The 13,296-nt window shown below is 54.3% G+C and overlaps 1 protein-coding gene across 1 annotated transcript; it reads right to left on the bottom strand.

The window, feature by feature from the left end:
* Positions 1-378: 378 nt before the first annotated feature.
* Positions 379-12,931, bottom strand: SHH (sonic hedgehog signaling molecule). Its single transcript, XM_026103353.2, has 3 exons — positions 12,351-12,931; positions 7,870-8,131; positions 379-4,439 (listed from the first exon to the last, which is right to left on the bottom strand). Exons 1-3 carry the CDS (start codon positions 12,657-12,659, stop codon positions 3,742-3,744), a joined length of 1,269 nt encoding a protein of 422 aa, XP_025959138.1. The 5' UTR covers positions 12,660-12,931; the 3' UTR covers positions 379-3,741.
* Positions 12,932-13,296: the final 365 nt, after the last annotated feature.

A 13,296-nucleotide genomic window follows, 5' to 3' on the forward strand; every position in this document is an offset into this window, starting at 1 on the left:
TCGATGGGGGAGGCCGGGGAGCATGTCTGACGTTCAACATTCAGGGCAGCTCTCTCTCTCCAGAAAACTCTGACAAATTCGTTTTCTTTGCACATCCACATAGTATTTCACACATAAATAATACTCTGTCGGCACGGCTTTAAGCGGGAGCAGGAGGCTCCCGGCAGCACCCAAAGCAGCACGTGCAGAATTCCTGCCCTGTTTGCCAGGAGGCAGCCGCCGGCTTGCGCCTCCCGAGCAAAGTCACACGGCTCCGAGGGCAGAGCTAGGCAGCGCGTGAGCTCGCCAAATCCCATCGTAAATACCACGGGGGGAAAAACACTAAAGAGCTGAAAGTATGTGATAGGAATGCTGTCACATAACAGACATTTCAGGAAGTCTCTGTAATTTCTTTAATTATTCAGACAACAGAGCACAAGGATAATAGCTTCAAGTACATTCTTATACATTATTTTAACAGTAATAGATATGTATTTAGTCATAAACTATTCTGTAGCCACCACTATGTGTACATTTTATACAAACTATTGCCATACTTGGACCCTGAAAATGGACTGTGACATTGCCTAGACTTCTTGCACAAGGTTATGACAGTAGATCCTTCATAGGAGAGCTGTAGCTATAGGTTGTATTGGTCCAGCTAACAAAGCACTTCTAACGCCTACGATGCAGGGGTGGTCCAGACGTGACACGCTGACGGTATCAGCAAGAGATGTCATAGATACATGGTGAGAGGGAGGCATATAGTCATTAGAAACACGTGCAATGAGAAACACAGCACAGCATTTCTTTACTTGGCGAAACAGGTTGGTGCTAATATAAGGCAGCATCTTAGCTCCTCTCACGCTGCAAAGCTCTGAGCTCGTCTTGGCCTTTGGGTTACGATAAATGCAGCAATGCCTGATAGGTTGGGTTCTCTATTGCGAATACATCCTGCCTTTCAAGAGCGTGGGCTCTGATCTAATAGCTCTTTCTCATCTCAATTACAGTTTAGATTGAGGCCCCCCCAAAACAAGGTCTTAAGTTCAATTGCTGACACCTCTAAACACTTCCACCACATGGACTCTGAAGGAGATAAGCTTTGACATTGTCATTTTCTGACACTAAAGGCCTCATAAAACACCAACTGCTGTTCAGAGACACGGGTAAGAGAGCTTAGATGCCCAGACATCGCCATATGAAGGACAAACTCTTAAAAACACGGAGACACATTGGTTCAGAGATCACATTTTTACATGCCCATGAAACATCCACTTTCGGCACTGTGGACGTTTACAATCCCCACCGCATTTGCGCGCAACCCTACGCACACGGCCCCATGGGCCATCCCTTCGCGAGGCTGCTCCATCCATTGGAGTTTTGCACGGATGCACATGCGATCAGGGCAGTGGTCTCCTAGCACCGCTCCAGCAGCTCCCAGGCTTTGAGGAGGGAAGGTCACGCCGGGCCCTCCGTGGAGCCGGTGGCAGCCCGCGGGCCACGGCCCAGTGGCGAGACGTCGCAGTGGGCAGCCTGGGCGCCACGGAGCCACCTCCCGGCGCAGCCGAGCCGTGGAGCCGAGGGGCAAGCATCCTAAACGGGCGGGCGGTGGAGGCCAAAGAGAACGTGAGAAGACATTCAAGGAAAGCTCCCTTCCATCACGGTCCTGTCTGAGACACGCGCGCACAATGTTTTGCAAACTTTTTTTAAAAAGAAGGGAAAAAGCCCCTTGGGGGCAGAGGAGGGGGAGTTTCACAGAGCACAGCAGAACCTCACTGATGGGCACCCGCAACTGGCAGACGCGGCCAGACCCGGCACATGGGACCTCATGCCCCTGGGTCCTCCACTGGGGTTTCCAAGCCTGGTTCGGCCAGGAGGCCACAGAGCCAACCAGGACTTCCAAAACACATCTCCAAAACATGAATTAATCGGTGTCTCAGGATGGATTCTGGTGCATTACAACTAAGCAAGATCTCTCAGATCACATGAACAAACTTTGTTGCCCTTTTTGGCAAAGCACTATGCTTTTTTATGTTTTTTTTTTTTTTTTTTTGTAAAGGTTGTTTCGCTCTTTTCTTCGCTGATTCCAAAAAGGCCCCAAACTTTGCATCTTTACTCAGGCAAGACGGCCAGCGAAATCCAGCCGCTGGACTTTCCTTCTAGCGCCAGCGGTGCGAATTCGCCAAATTCGGTGTCATTTCGCCAGATTTGCATCACCAGAAGCTAATTGAAATCACCGAGACGCCGCAACAGAAGTGCAGCTGTTGGCACGGTCTGCTCCGAAGGGCAAACTGGATCTCGGGCTCGTGGGAACCAACGAGGAGACTCCTGCGGCCGCTGGCAGGGACCTTGCGGTGAGCACAGAAGCCGGAGCTGAAACTGGGCGCAGCGCCTGAGCAAGGACGGCGAGGCCGGGTCCGAGCCCTGGGGGTGGAAAACGCATCTCCCGGTTGTTAGTGCAAACAAGTGAGGTTCTACTGTTAGTACAACAGAGTTAAGGTTAAAAGTGGACGCGGTGTCTTCACTTACTCACTGAAAGTATCAAAATTAAAAGTCATAAAGCAACACATCTAAAGAAAATTACGGGCACTCCTTTAGATATTCTGTTTCCTAAACCAATAAGCAAAAAAAAAAAAAAAAAAAAGAAAAGAAAAAAATGGGATGCACCAGGAACTCTTAGTTATTATATACTAACCAGACTGTGCATGGCACATTTTATTTCTATAAAACTATTAAAACTATTACAAAATATTCAAAAATACATTTTAGTAAATTTACAGCAGTTATTTCTCAATTTATTAATGCAAAACATCCTTTTCTCCCCTCTGTACAAACTACCATCTCCATCGTCACAGAATTGCCGCCATGTGCGCTTTTTAAAAAATATTATTTTCTAATAAATTTTTTGAAGTTAAAAATAACAAAGTTTCTTGCGGTTTTTGCAAATAAAAAGTTTGTGTAACAGTCTTGACTTCCATGAACGTGGCCAAATGGTGTTTTTACAAAGCAAAATATTTAAGAGACATGGAAAACAATACAGGAAATGACGTTACATTTGAAACTATTTAAATTAAAATAATATATTCTCATATTTTACACTATTTCAAAAAACGAAATGTGATTCAGTTAAGTATTGATCTCTCAAAAAAATCTAATTTACAATTCTGTGTATAAAAATATAATTTACGGACCCCCATGAAGTTTGTCTTTCTTGTTCGCTCGGTTTTTAGGCTTGCTGAAATGAAGGAGCGATGGAATGGAGAGATGGGAAAGTACAGAATTTGCTTTCTGAAAGTCAGGACACACGTGACATGTAGAAAAATAGACTCTGCGCAGTTTTGCTCGGCCTCACAAAATAATTTTTTTTTCCCCTGTGAGTACAGTTCACATGATAATAAATTATCAAAGAAACTATTTAAGGCTCTTGAAGGTCCGGTTCATATCATTTAAAACATCTATTCAAAACACCAAAGAAATAAATATCCAGGAGAGGAGGAAAAAAAATAATAAAACAACGAACAAAACGACAAAACAAAAGAACAAATAAAAATATATATATATTTATAAACTAAACAGCACAGAACTTCCCGGGGTCTTTGTCTCCCTTAAAGTCTACTTTGGACTGTCCTACTTTATTATCGTTATTTTATTATTATTATCTTTAAGTCTCAATCCGCGCTCTCTCTCTCTGTTTTCAAAAATAGGGTTTCCGCGTCGTTTCTGCTTCGTTCCTCCTCTCCTGCCCCGGGGCGGGCGTCCCTCTCAGCTGGCCGGCGCTGCCATGCCCAGCGGGTGCAGGGAGTCACTGTCGAGCACCCAGCTGCCCAGGCGGTAGAGGAGGCGCGAGTACCAGTGGAGGCCGGCGGCGGGCTCGGGGGGCGCGGGCAGGCCGGGGCCCAGCGCCGCCAGCAGCCCGTGGGCCAGGCGGAAGGGGGCGAAGGCCCAGTGCGCCCAGCCGTGCTCCTCGATGACGGCGTAGCAGGAGGCCAGCACGCGGTCGATGAGGATGGTGCCCTGTGCGGTGAGCGGGGCGTAGGCCCCCGAGGCCTCCTCCTGCAGCCACACGCGGTGCACGGCCGCCGGCAGCAGCCGCCGCCCGCCCTCGCCCAGCACGTAGACCCGCTGGCCCGGCCGCACGCGGCTGGCGAAGAGCGCCCGGCTCCGGGCCGCCTCCGCCTGCGACTGGTTGTGCCGGGGGGCCACGAAGAGCAGGTGGGCGGCCGTGAGCAGCAGCCGGGCCCGGGGCTGCCGCGTCTCGATGGCGTAGAAGAGCTTGGGCGAGCCGTCCTCGCGGTCCAGGAAGGCGAGGAAGTCGCTGTAGAGCAGCCGGCCCTGCGCATCGGCTGCCAGCACGCGGTCCCCGGGGCTCAGGTCCTTCACCAGCTTGGTGCCGCCTTGCTCCAGGTGCACCGTGGCCGAGCCGGGGAAGCAGCCCCCGGACTTGGCCGCCACCGAGTTCTCTGTGCAAGGAGAGAGGCACACGGGGGTTAGCGCCGGGCTGCCCGCCGGCCCGGGCCGCTTCCCGGGCCGTCCCTACCCGCGGGAGAGGCACGGGCTGGCAGAGGGAGAGGGCTTCTCCTCGCCTTTCCCGCGGCCTCCAGCCTCGGCTAGGCGCGCGCTCCGCTTTTCCCGAGCCGGCGCAGGGAAGGACCTGGTCTGCCCTTGCTGCCAAGGCGCTGCGATACCTGGGCTGGCCAATCCCCCTTTGGGCGAGCAGTTGCATTGGCCCAACTACGGCTGCAGTCTGCCTACTTAAGGAGACCGGCCAAAATATTTCAGCTATTCCAGAGCTAAAAGGGCTATTCCAGAATAATTCATTTCTTGCATCCTATTATTTGCCCTGCATCTGACTCACAGTGCCAGGTTAATCCACAGACTTTCAGAGAACAGTTTTGCTGGCACAGGGTTTCTCTTCCTCTCGGATAGCGGCTGTGCCAGCAGCAACTGTGGGATTGCACATTCTGATCTGTGGCCCTGCACAGCCCTGGCCAAAGGAGGGGCTCTCTTGAGGACAGAAAACACCAAAAGGCAAGAGAGAGAGAGAGAGACTGCACCAAGATGCAGGCTCACTTGCACATTGTCCCCCTGGAAGCCATCAGCAAGAAACACCAGATTTCCTGAGTCGCCATCCGGCAACCTGCGTGTTAGACGGCACTGCTCCTCCAACCCGTGCTGTCTTCCCTTTCCCTGCAAAAGCATCTCCCACACTTCCCCCACGCAGCTGGGAGCAGGTGCCTCCACTCCCTGCCCTCTGTCCCAGGGCATCCTCATGCCTGCGCCCAATCTGAGCATCCTTCCTTTACGCACAAGCGCACAGTTGCTGGAGCTCCTCACACCTCGGATGCTAAATACTGTAGCCCCTACAGGCTTACAGGGCCTGTAACCGTAGTAAGTTTAAGCAAAGCAGAAACAGCCACAGGACTTCAGCAATCTAAAGCCTTTCTTGCACATTTTCTATGAAAATGTAGCCAGTTCACATACGTTACAGTTAGAAAGGACCATTGCCATTTCCTAGACCGGTCTCTGACTTTCCCCCAGCGACTCCCACTTGCTCCTAAATGCTCTCTTTTTCTGCCGGTTGGGTTATAGTCCACGGTACTTCACGGCAGCAAGTGTCTTAGCTAGAGTTACCAGCATTCCTGATCCCTCCCTGGCCTTCACTCGGTCTCTCTCCATTACTCAGCACACCCGTTCAGGGCCCTAGCGATTTATCTCCTCAAGGTAGTCGGATCTGATATTTTGCCTCTGTAGCTGGTACTGAAGCTATTATGATTTAAATAAACACTTGGAGTGTCTCCTAATGACTTTCTCAGGAAGGACAGGAAGGGCGAAAATTAGAATGTTATTGATTTGCTAACGACTTTATCACTTCTGCAGAAACGAATCTCCCAGGCCTCTTCAGGGAGGACATGGCAACAAACAAGCTATGTGCTTTATGTGGAGCCCTTCGCTAGCAAACTACACCTTAGTACAAGCCCGAAGTAAAGGTCTGGCTTGAGCTTTGTTTGCATATTCAGGGGCTTGATGAATAGATCTAGTAGTGTAGCAGCTCTACAAACATGCCAGTGAATTGGCAGAGGTGTGAAAATCTGCTGCTTTGAGCAGTGCTTGTTTGGGTTCTCTAATTAAAATCCAATAAAGGATCAGCATTGTCATTCTGATTCATGTAATAAATGCAGACACTCTTGGAAGAGAGGACACTTCCATTTTTTTCCCAGCTTCTTCGCCCCCCTTTTCTCCCCCTCCCTATTTGTTCAGGTGCAGAAACCCTATGTGCCAATTCACACACATACTCTCCAAAAAACCCAGGACCTTCCAAGCACTATTTGCACAGCAGAGCCACTTTTCCAAGGCACTCAAGATGTGTATTTGAATTTTAAATGCAGAAGCTTGCTCTAAATACTTGCTGTAGCGCATTATCAATGTCCCTTTTACCACCCCTGCCTCTCCCTCCTCTGTCCCGATGACAATAATTCAGGCCTTGGGGGAACTCGTCTTTGCATTCCAGTCTCCGGGATCATACTTTTTGCAAATAGAGATCCAGATAAAGAATCTTCCTGCCTGGAATTATAGGGTTTAATCTTCTCATAAGATGCTCTGTCATGAAGCGAGGTTTGGCCAATTTGAAACCAGGCTGAGCCGGGGGAATTGGAGCCTGCTCTCTCGAAACCCGCCTCGTACAGTCACACGACCCTGCCTGACATGCACTAAATATTGCCCCCGAAGTCCGTGTGTGCGGAATTTCAATGAGTAGATTGGAATTATTCCTCTCCTATGCAACACACATGGAGCTGGATTATGTTGTTCGCCCGCAATAAGGTTATTGTGCCGCACGATCAGACACCTCGAGCTAAAGCCTGTCCTCGCTATTGAAAGGGCCGTTTCGTACCGCTGCGAGCCCGACAGCTTTGCAGAGCCTGCTCTGGGTTAGAAAGGACCGCGGAGATTAGCCAAAGCAGCACTGGGGGCTCGGGATAAAGCCGGCATGGGCCAGGAGAGGTCCCGCTTTGGACGAGCCCTGGGAAGCCCCAGGCTGGACCCGGGGAAGGGGATGGGGGGGGGGCGGGGGGGTTGTGCCCCTGCTGCAGACGGGCAGGGCGAGGCGCTGCCGCTGTTTCACTGGTGTGGGGCTGCTGCCTTCGAGGTAAACGGATATATTTAGAGAGAGCCCATTATTTTGTTTCGCAGCCAAGTGTTTCTTGACACTTCTAGCGCAGCACTTGGCTAAAAGATGCTATTAAAATCGGGTTTAGCTGCCATGCCGCAACCCCGCGGGAGCTGGGGAAGCCCGGCTGGCACTCGCCAAGCGTTTTGCTTAAAAAACAAACAAAAAAAAGTGTCAAGTTGTGCGGGGAAAATGCACTCTGCGAGCTGGCGAGCTCCTGCGAGCGAGCTGTTCCCGAGTTGAGACAGCGTGTGGCGTTGTAAGCACAGGGGAGGGGAGGGGAAAAATACATATATCTATGTCTACGTGGGAATCTCCCGGCGGCTGCCGAGGGAGGCAGGGGACCACGTTATTTATGCATTTTCCCGGCCGGCTCTCGCTCCGGGACCAGCAGTCGCGCAGCCGGCGGGGCCGGGGAGCGGCACGGGCGCTGAGCGCGCTCCCCGGGCGGGGAGAGCCGAAACCGCGCGGCGGGAGGAGGCGGTGCGGGCAGGCTGCGCCGACGAGCAAGCGGAACAAAACGCTGTCAAAAAGTGCTGCAGCTGGCCGGGCTCTTTCTTTTCTTTTTCTTTTTTTTTCCCCCACTCTTTTCTTTCCCTGCGCTTCCGCTCGCCGCCGTCCCCAGGAGGCGGCGGGCAGGCAGGGCGCGCCCCGACGGGGCGGGCAGGGCCGGGGGCGGCAGCGGGGCCGGGCCGGGGGGGCCGGGGGGTGCGGGCTCGCCTTACCTGCTTTCACCGAGCAGTGGATGTGGGCCTTGGACTCGTAGTAGACCCAGTCGAAGCCGGCCTCGACGGCGAGGCGGGCCAGCATGCCGTACTTGCTGCGGTCGCGGTCCGACGTGGTGATGTCCACGGCCCGGCCCTCGTAGTGCAGCGACTCCTCGGAGTGGTGGCCGTCCTCGTCCCAGCCCTCGGTCACCCGCAGCTTCACCCCCGGCCACTGGTTCATCACCGAGATGGCCAGCGCGTTGAGCTTGTCCTTGCAGCGCTGCAGCGACACGCAGGGAAAGGGCGTCGCGGGGGGCTGCGGCGGCCGACGGCCCCCCCCGACCCCCGACCCCCGGCCCCCCGCTCCCGCCGGGGCACCCCAGCACCCGGGCCGCATCCTGCCCTCCGGCCCCCCAGCACCGCCGGGGACACCCCCCCCCCCCCGACGGCGGCGCTGAGCATCTTCTCCCACGTGTCTGCGGGGGGAAGGGGAGGCAGAGGAGGAGGAGGAGGGTGACCCCCCCCATAACGAGGAGCGGGGGGGCAGTGCGCGGTGTCCAAGCCATCCGCACGGAGCAAAGTCCTGTCGCTGGGCGCCCTGCGCCCTTCCCGGGGCACGGAGCAAGTTCTGCCGGGGACAAGGACCCGCCGAGGACCCCCAGGCCCGCTCCCCCCGGAAAGCTCTTTGCAGCTTAATACCCTGTTGAACGGGGTCTCAACACACGTTAACAGCCTCCACGTCCTGGCGGGAGGGGCGGCTTTTTTTTCCCTCCCCCTCGGCGGATCGCTCGTTAGAGCCCTCAGAGCAGCGAGGAGCATTCAGCCCTCTTCAAACACACAGACACGCTCCCCTCTGCAGAGCAGAGCAAAGCAAATCCTTGCGATAACATAGCTCTGAGTGGGAAGATGAAAAGCAAGGGAGGACCAAGCAGCGCGGGGATACTGCTCCGGCGAGAAGCTTTTGGAGGGGCTGGGCAAATTAAGGATGCAAGTGTGTGTGTGTGGGGGGGGAGCTGGGGCAGAGGAAGGGGACGGGGGAGGCTGGAGCCATGGCGGGTTCTAAGGAAAATCCAGAAACTTTGGGGCAATTCGTATCTCAGCACAGGGAGGGAAGAGATCAGCTCTCCTTAGGGACACACCAGTTGTGGGGGCAAAAGGATCCACCGCTCGCAGCCATCCAGAAACAGGAAATCAGCGCCGACTGCATTGCAAAGCGTTTGTCTAGAGGTATGGAGTTAGAGAAATACACGTTCCTAACTTTTTCCCCCCTCTTCTGAGAGGATAATAACTCACGGATATACATGACACAGCTCATTTGATGCAGCTAAAAATATCAGTGTAGAGTAAAGCTACAGCAAGACGCAGTGAGCTGCTATTCCCTAACCTTTGCTGGCCTCCGACCAGGCTGTTTGGCCTTCTGCAGGACCAGTCCGCCCAACACGCTACCGCTATGTAAAACAAGGCACCACAAAGGCCTTTTCACAGCCCGCAGAAAGGCAAAACCCCTCCATTATCCCTACTACTTTTAGGGACGTGACAAGGTTGCTCAACAGCAAAGTTCTCGTGCACGCAGAGCAGCCATAAAAAGCAATTCCATCAATCCGCATGAAGATACGAGATACAGGAGGCAATCGGCAGGTCACTTTGGACTCTCTGGCCTGCAGCCTGCCGCGGCTTCAGCACGGTATGCAAAGGTGCTGGGCTTGGGGAAGCGCAGTTCCCGGCAGGAAAGCTGAACGGCACAAGGAAGTCGAGCCGTGTAATTTCCCCCCTGCACGTAAATACGGACGTACACGCTCTCCCAGCGCTTTGCAGGGGCAAAGGGGCGAAGCGGCAAAAGCTGCTGCCCGGGGAAAGCCCTGCGCTGCGCCGCTTCCCCGCGCCGCCGCCTCGCAGCCGGGCAGCGAGCGGCAGCGGCAGTCGGGGAGCTGCCGCCGGCCCTGCCCGCCCGGCCCGGGAGAGCGGGCAGACGACCCCCGAGAGCACTTTCCTCCCTTTTATACCGGCTGAGCGGGATTGTCGGAGTCAAAAGCCGTGAAGCCCAGACTATTTATTAATTCATTGGGTCGTGTGCCACAAATCAAGCCCAATTCTGCTCAGCCACCGTGAAGCTCAGCAGGGCTGCCTCCACTGACGCTTTGTGTGCAGGCAAAGTTGTTCAACAAGCCCTCTCCTGCCAGCTCCTAATCTCTTCACAAATGAATTGCTTGAAGGAAACACTTAACAGGTACCTGTCAGTGTAAACAACCTGGTGGGCTTCCTAAATGCCAAGCTGATCTCTAAATTCCTCCCACCGCGCACCGCTGCTGTGCCTGCATCGCCCGAGACGGCGATTTTCTGCCATACAAATTCCAGCTTTATCACGCTGCCCTGGCCCCTTATCTCTGCCCCGGATCCCGCGGGGGGGGGGGCAAGGGGGAGCCCTCGGCAAACTGCTGGTGTCACCTGCGGAGTCGAGAACCTGACTTACCGAGCTCTGTTTGCGTTTTTTCCCCCCTCCTGAGTTAATATTAACCGGCGGCTAATGCATTCGGCAACTATTCCGCGAGCTGAACAATCCTCTCGGGCAGATCTCGCCATGGTTGAGGGGCTGGGGCCGGGGGCGGCCGCGGAGCAGGGAGGGGAGGCGGCGGGGGCGGCGCTGCCCGCCCGGCGGCACCTCGGGGCGCTGCGGCCCCGCTGCGCGCCCCGCTCCGCGGCCCGGGGCTGCCGAGCGCGGCCGCGGGCCCCGACCTCGCGCTCGCCCCTGCCCGCCCGCGCCGCCGCCGCCCCCGCCGCCTCGCCCTTTGTGTCCGCGGCCCGGCGATAGGCGCTGGAGGAAAAAGTATTTGTTTTCGTCCCGTCCGTCTGAGGGAAGTTGACAGAAGGTCAGAAGTTCACACGCTGCCGGCTAATGCGGCGAGCGCGCCGCGCCGCGCCACGGCCCTCTGCTCCGCGGGCGGGCAGCGCCGCGCAGCGCCGCGGGGCCGCCGCGCTCCCGCCCCGCGCCGCCCGCCGCCGCCCGGCCGCCGCCTCCGCCCGCGGCCCGCTGCGCACCCGGGGCTCCGCGGGGATGCGCCGGCCCCGGCGGCGGCGCTTGCCGCCCTGGAAAGGATACGGGCTGCAACCCGAGCCGTTCGCGATCGATACCGCGGGGAGTAAGTGGAGCTGAAAATGCGCGCTGCGGCTGCCCCCGAGCCGCGCAGCGCGGGCGGAGCGGAGCGGAGCGGAGCGGCGAGCAGCGGGGCCTCCGCGCCCCGCGCCCCGCGCCCGGCCGGGCGGCGGCGGCGGCTGGCGGCTCCCCGGCGGAGGCGCGCCGCGCCGCGCCGCTCCGAGGTGCGCGGCGATTTAAGGTGGTCGGCGGAGATGGTGGCGCCGCCGCGTCCCTCGCCCCCGGAGACCCGGCAAGCGTGCGGAAAAGCAGGCCGAGGCAGCGCGGAGAGTTTGGGAGCTCGCCCCCCCGTCCCCGCTCCCCGCCTCGTCCTTCCAGGCGAGGTCTCTTCCAGCACCGAAGGTGGGGCTTAAACGTATTAATATTAAAAAAGCGCTGTTGACCTATATTTGGAGGAAACCCATTTCCAGTGTCTAGATTGCATGTAGTTTCAGAAACTCCGGGATTGGCAGAGCCATTGACTTCACCGAGCTCTCTGGTGAGCATGAATAATAATTATGAGGTGACTCTTTGAGAGGGTTCTCTTTTTTTTTTTTTTCGCATAAAATGGTTCCGCAATCTGATTCCACCCGAGATCCAATATTTACCCAGTTGTAAACCTTGTGCCATCAGATTTTTTAAAACAGAAGGTGATGCAATGCTGATAAGTTGCAAGTCCCTCCCATATGAAGTACCAGAGCATTGGTGGCGAGCATCCTTAAAGAAATATCAATATATTTACGCTCTGATGGGCACAATTGCAAATGATGGTATTGCAATACGAGCTATATAATACGGAATCAGGAGAGGAATGGTCGATCCGGCTTCAGCTGCCTTTTGTGAGTGCACGATTGCATGCCTACTAAATTTAGAATATGATCGCGAGGAAAAAAATAATGAAGGATAAAATGAAATGCAACAAAAAAGAAATGAAATAAAATAAAATATAAAGTCAGCAGTCGTATCAACCGAGGACCACGCTCGCAATAACGAGCGAGTGGCCTGGCGGTCACCATACACTTGGGGTCCTCTGAGCTGTATGCAATTCGTTTGATCAAAGTGCATCCTCGGGGACAAATGCAAACAGCAATCTCTAACCAAGTTACAGGCAACGCCATGGCACGGCTCTGACTGTAAGTATTACACAGATCCCCCACCAAATATATAGATAGCTCCAGCTCCAGCCCCTGCGAACTTGTCTGGATAGATGGTATTTACATTCAATGGGGGGATCTAGCCGAGTTTCGGGGGCAGGAGGAGGAGGGGGAGAGGGAAAGGGGGGTCTCTCAAAAATGCTAAGACAGATGCGTCCTTTAGGATTGCTCAGAGAGGTTAACAAACACAAATACAGGTATCTCTGTGGCTCTACCTGAGTCATCAGTCTGTCAGCTCCCGTGTTCTCTTCATCCTTAAAAATAATGTCAGGGTTGTAATTTGGGGTTAGTTCTTTAAATCTCTCGGAGTTTCTTGTGATCTTCCCTTCATATCTTCCACTGGCCCCTAGGGTCTTCTCTGCCACATTGGGAATAAACTGCTTATAGGCTAAAGGGGTCAGCTTTTTGGGGTGCCTCCTTTTTCCAATGCCCCTGCCTGGTCCACAAGTCAGCCCAGAGGAGACTAAAAGAGCGCAGATGAAGCCCACCAAGAGAATTCTTGTCAACAGCAGCATTTCGTCCATTGAATCCAATTACTTCAAAGCTCTCTGTGCCTATCCCTGGCTGTCTCTCTAGAGCTCTCTCGCCTCCTATGTCCTTGTCTGCTTTCTGAATCGTGTGCTATCCACCGATCCCTAGCAGGACAGGTGCTGGAATGGCAGCCTTTAGGTCGCTGATAACGGAACACATCGGAGTTTGGTCGGGAGACAGCAAGCGGGAGACAAAAAAGGGGCTGATTTTAATGGTAGCAAAGCAAGACGCTTGTGAGAGGAGTCTGCCTTTAGTTCTATATTATAGCTGCCAGGGCCGCGTGCTGATTGGCCGAGGCGAGACAAGCTTGTCTTCTGATGTTTTAACCCTCAAAAAGGCAACAAATTCTTGCGAGGGTTTTTTTTCCCTTTTACCTGAAGGGCTCGGAGCTGAAAGGGGTGGGGATTGCGCTTTCTTGGGATAACATCAATTACACGCTGCTGTTTTTTAAAAAACTTTCTTGGCAGAATGGTACATTTGTCAGCAAGAGTAACAGATGCCTCTGTGGAGGGAAAAAAAAAGAAAGATTAGCAGGCTGCCTCGGTGCAAGTCAAGTTTCTAAGGGCAGTTGCGATTAAATAAAACGTCGAATTATCAAGTAGCTATGTAAATAGAAATATATTTGGGAAA

This window comes from Dromaius novaehollandiae, chromosome 2, assembly GCF_036370855.1.
Source record: "Dromaius novaehollandiae isolate bDroNov1 chromosome 2, bDroNov1.hap1, whole genome shotgun sequence".
Classification (NCBI taxonomy): domain Eukaryota; kingdom Metazoa; phylum Chordata; class Aves; order Casuariiformes; family Dromaiidae; genus Dromaius; species Dromaius novaehollandiae.